The sequence below is a fragment of the Eschrichtius robustus genome, chromosome 2, assembly GCF_028021215.1.
Source record: "Eschrichtius robustus isolate mEscRob2 chromosome 2, mEscRob2.pri, whole genome shotgun sequence".
NCBI lineage: Eukaryota > Metazoa > Chordata > Mammalia > Artiodactyla > Eschrichtiidae > Eschrichtius > Eschrichtius robustus.
The window spans coordinates 164,054,784-164,059,262 of NC_090825.1; the positions used below are offsets into that span (position 1 = coordinate 164,054,784).

Sequence of the window (4,479 nt, forward strand, 5' to 3'; positions counted from 1 at the left end):
TATCCAAAATATACAAAAAGCTCATACAACTCTGTATCAAAGAAACAAACAACCCAATCAAAAAATGGGCAGAAGACCTAAATAGACATTTCTCCAAAGAAGACATACAGGGCTTCCCTGGTGGCGCAGTGGTTGAGAATCTGCCTGCTAATGCAGGGAACATGGGTTCGATCCCTGGTCTGGGAAGATCCCACATGCCGCGGAGCAACTAAGCCTACTGAGCCTGCGCGTCTGGAGCCTGTGCTCCGCAACAAGAGAGGCCGCGATAGTGAGAGGCCGCGATAGTGAGAGGCCCGCGCACCGCGATGAGGAGTGGCCCCCGCTTGCCGCAACTAGAGAAAGCCCTCGCACAGAAACGAAGACCCAACACAGCCATAAATAAATAAATAAATACTTCAAAAAAAAAAAGATAATTTAACAATAAAAGTTATCATTTATTGACTGCTTATTATTTGCCAGGCAATGCTAAATGTTAAAAAAAAAAAAAAGAAGACATACAGATGGTCAACAGGCACATGAAAAAATGCTCACTGCTAATTATTAGAGAAATACTAATCAAAACTACAATGAGGTACCACCTCATACCAGTCAGAATGGTCATCATGAAAAAGTCTACAAATAATAAATGCTGGAGAGGGTGTAGGAAGAGGAATCCTCCTACAATGTTGGTGGAAATGTAAATTTGTACAGCCACTATGGAGAACGGTATGGAGGTTCCTTTAAAAAACTGAAAATAGAGCTACCTTATGATCCAGCAATCCCACTCCTGGGCATATATCTAGAGAAACCATAATTCAAAAAGACACATGCACCCCAACGTTCATTGTAGCACTATTTACAATAGCCAGGACAAGGAAGCAACCTAAATGTCCATCGACAGACGAATGGATAAAGAAGATATGGTAGGTTGCTTCCTTGCAGCCGCGAGCTTTGGAGGCCGGGAGCGGTGGAACTCGGGCCGGCTGAGATCTGTGCTGGGAAGGGCGCCGGACTTGGATCGGAGCAGCACTTAGGAGACACGGTGCAGTCGAACAGAGCTATCATGGGGACGACAGCCCCAGGGCCCATTCACTTGCTGGAGCTCTGTGACCAGAAGCTCATGGAGCTTGTCTGCAACGTGGACAATAAGGACATAGTGTGGCTGGAGGAGATCGAGGAGGAGGCCGAGCGCACGTTCACCAGATAATTCAGCAAAGAGCCAGAGCTGATGCCCAGAACACCTTCTCAGAAGAATCGACGGAAAAAGAGACGGATTTCTTATGTTCAAGATGAAAACAGAGACCCCATCCGGAGAAGGTTGTCCCACAGAAAGACGCGGAGCAGCCGTCAGAGCTCCCGGCACCTCCGCAGCAAGGACAAGGTGGAGAGGCTGGCCACAGTGGTCGGGGAGAACGGCTCCGTCCTGCGGCGGGTGACCCGTGCTGCGGCCGCAGCTGCAGCGACCTCCGCGGCAGCCGCTCCTTCGCCCACCCCTGTGTCTCCCACGGTGCTGACCAAGAAGCCCAAGGAGAGCCTGGCCCAGTGCCAGCTGGTACCCGTGGTGGAGATTGGCATCAGCGAGCGCCTGAGCGCTGAGCAGCACCTCAGCCAGCTCCAGTCTGCCCAGGCTCCGTCCCCCACCACGGCTCCGGCCACGGCTTCGGCCTCCCTGATCACCTTGACCTCGGAGGAGGACTCAACACCCCAGAAGCCAGAGGCCGGGAGACTGCAATCTGTCACCGTGAGCTCCCTGATAACTACACCCCAGGACCCCAAGGGCCGAGGGGGCGGGGCAGAAAGGTCCGCCTCCAAGCTCAGAATTGCGGCGACCTCCCCAGGTCCGCAGGACTCGCCCAGCTCTCTGGCCTCCCCGTGGCGGGAGCGGGTGCTGGCTCCCATCCTGCGGGATAACTTCTCCACGCCTACGGGCTCCCGTGTGGACCGCGGGTCGTTGCGGCGCAGCCTGATAGCCCCGTCCTCCCCGGGTCCCCAGGTCCCGCTGGCCCAGAATGACTCCCTGGTTTCCAAAGAGGAGAGCACCGTCCGAAGATCAAGCAGAAGGATTGCCAGGAAGGCCACCAAAGAGCCGGCCGCCTCCGCCCGCATCATCTGCCACAGTTACCTGGAGAGGCTCCTGAATGTCGAGGTGCCCCAGAAAGCGAGCCCCAAGGTGGAGGAGGCGGCCGAGCCTGAGGTCCCCAAGAACAATGGCAGTGCCTTGCGGCTCCGCAGTGCCACCAAGATCGGCATTAGCATGCCCGGCTCGCAGCCTGCAGCCGGTGACCAGGGAACGCTCTCTGAACGGCGGCAGGAGGCCGAGACCGACCAAGCAGATGGCCCCAAGGAGCCGCCTCAGAGTGTCAGGAGGAAGCGCAGCTACAAGCAGGCAGTGGGTGAGCTGGACGAGGAACAGCAGCTGGAGGATGAGGGGCTGCAGCCCCCCAGCAGCAAGACCCCTTCCCCGCCCTGTCCCGCCAGCGAGGTGGTGCGGCCCCTCCGGACCTTCCTGCACGCCGTGCAGAGGAACGAGATGCTCATGACCCCGACCCCGACCCCCAAGAGCAGCATCATCAAATCCTTCATTAAGCGTAACGCTCCCCTGCGCGTGGACCCCAGGGAGGAGCGGCAGCGCCTGGAGAAGCTGCGGCGTTAGGAGGAGGCCGAGCAGCTCCGCGGGCAGAAGGTGGAGGAGGACGAGCGGCAGCGGCTGGAGGCGGTGAAGCTGAAGCGCGAGGAGCGCCTCCCTAAGGTGCTGCAGGCCCGGGAACGGGTGGAGCGGATGAAGCAGGAGAAGAAGAGGCAGATCGAGCAGAAGTTTGCTGAAATCGACGAGAAGACGGAGAAGGCCAAGGAGGAGCGGCTGGCCGAGGAGAAGGCCACGAAGAAGGCAGCGGCCGAGAAGGTGGAAGAGGTGGAGGCGCTCAAGAGGCAGGAGGAGGAGGAGAGGCGCCACCAGGAGCTGCTGCAGAGGCGGAAGGAGGAGGAGCAGGAGCGGCTGCGGAAGGCGGCCGAGGCCAAGAGGCTGGCGGAGCCGCGCGCAGGAGCGGCGGCTGGCGGCGGAGCAGGAGCGGCTGCGGAAAGCGGCCGAGGCCAACAGGCTGGCGAAGCAGCGCGCAGGAGCGGCGGCGGGAGCGGGAGCGGCTGCGGAAGGCGGCCGAAGCCAAGAGGCTGGCGGAGCCGCGCGCAGGAGCGGCGGCGGGAGCGGGAGCGGCTGCGGAAGGCGGCCGAAGCCAAGAGGCTGGCGAAGCCGCGCGCAGGAGCGGCGCCTGGCGGCGGAGCAGGAGCGGCGGCGGGAGCGGGAGCGGCTGCGGTAGGCGGTCGAGGCCAAGAGGCTGGCGGAGCAGCGCGCAGGAGCGGCGCCTGGCGGCGGAGCAAGAGCGGCTCCAGGCCGAGAGGGAGCTGCAGCAGAGGGAGAAGGCCCTGCGGCTACAGAAGGAGCGGCTGCAGAGGGAGCTGGAGGAGAAGAACAAGGAAGCACAGCAGCGCCTGGCTGAGCAGCGGCTGCAGGAGGAGCCGGAGAAGAAAGCCAAGGAGGCCGCGGTGGCCAGCAAAAGCCTGAACGTGACCGTGGACGTGCAGTCTCCAGCTTATACCTCGCATCAAATGACTCCACAGGGCCCCCCGCCCCAAGATCAACCCAGATAACTACGGGATGGATCTGAACAGCGATGACTCCACCGATGACGAGGCCCATCCCCGGAAGCCCATCCCCAACTGGGCCAGAGGCACCCAGCTTAGCCAGGCCATCATACAGCAGTACTACCACCCCCCGAACCTTCTGGAGCTCTTCGGAACCATTCTCCCACTGGACTTGGAGGACATCTTCAAGAAGAGCAAGCCCTGCTGCCATAAGCACACCAGCTCTGCCGTGTGGAACTCGCCGCCCCTGCAGGGCACCAGGGTCCCTGGCAGCCTGGCCTACAGCCCGAAGAAGCACTAAGCCAGGCCCTCGGGCCTGCTCAGCCGTCTCAGCCTTCATCTGTGTCTATATGTCTGTGTCTCTGTTGGTCTGGTGCCATCCTGCCTGGTATCCTGTGGCTGAGGGTTCGGTCAAGTGTATATAAATGTCCTCTGTGTGCTACAGGTGGAAAGCGGCTCGGGCCTGTCAGGAGGCTGAGCTTGTTGGGTGTTCGGGGAAGACCCAGGCCCAGCCTTGCCTGGTCTGCTGACAGCACTCTGTAAATAGATTGTTAGAGTTCAGCTGAATTTTAGCCTCTAGTGTTTGAGAGCTAGAGTAATAAAGTCTATTCCTTCAAGCCTGCTGTGAGTATCATGAAGACTGGGCTTCTCTGCAGAAAACCCTGGACCCTGGCCCTGTCTCCGGCCGCTGGATGGGCTGGAGGAATAGGAACTGCTTATTCTCCTGGGGTGTGCGTCAAGGTCACCTGGGTCCCACCCCCAGAGATGCCGATGGAGTGGGTGATTCTGATGCCAGCCCTGGACAACCCTGAGAAACACTTCAGTTACTTTCATGTTGGGGCAGGTGACGATACTTCCTGT

At 59.6% G+C, this 4,479-nt stretch overlaps 1 protein-coding gene across 1 annotated transcript; it reads left to right on the plus strand.

Annotated features, from left to right (window-relative positions):
• Positions 1-1,042: 1,042 nt before the first annotated feature.
• On the plus strand, positions 1,043-4,003 carry LOC137758703 (inner centromere protein-like). Its single transcript, XM_068534702.1, is given in 5 exon segments — positions 1,043-3,014; positions 3,147-3,189; positions 3,227-3,289; positions 3,324-3,596; positions 3,598-4,003. Coding segments are annotated over 5 exon segments (2,673 nt in total). The 3' UTR covers positions 3,920-4,003.
• Positions 4,004-4,479: the final 476 nt, after the last annotated feature.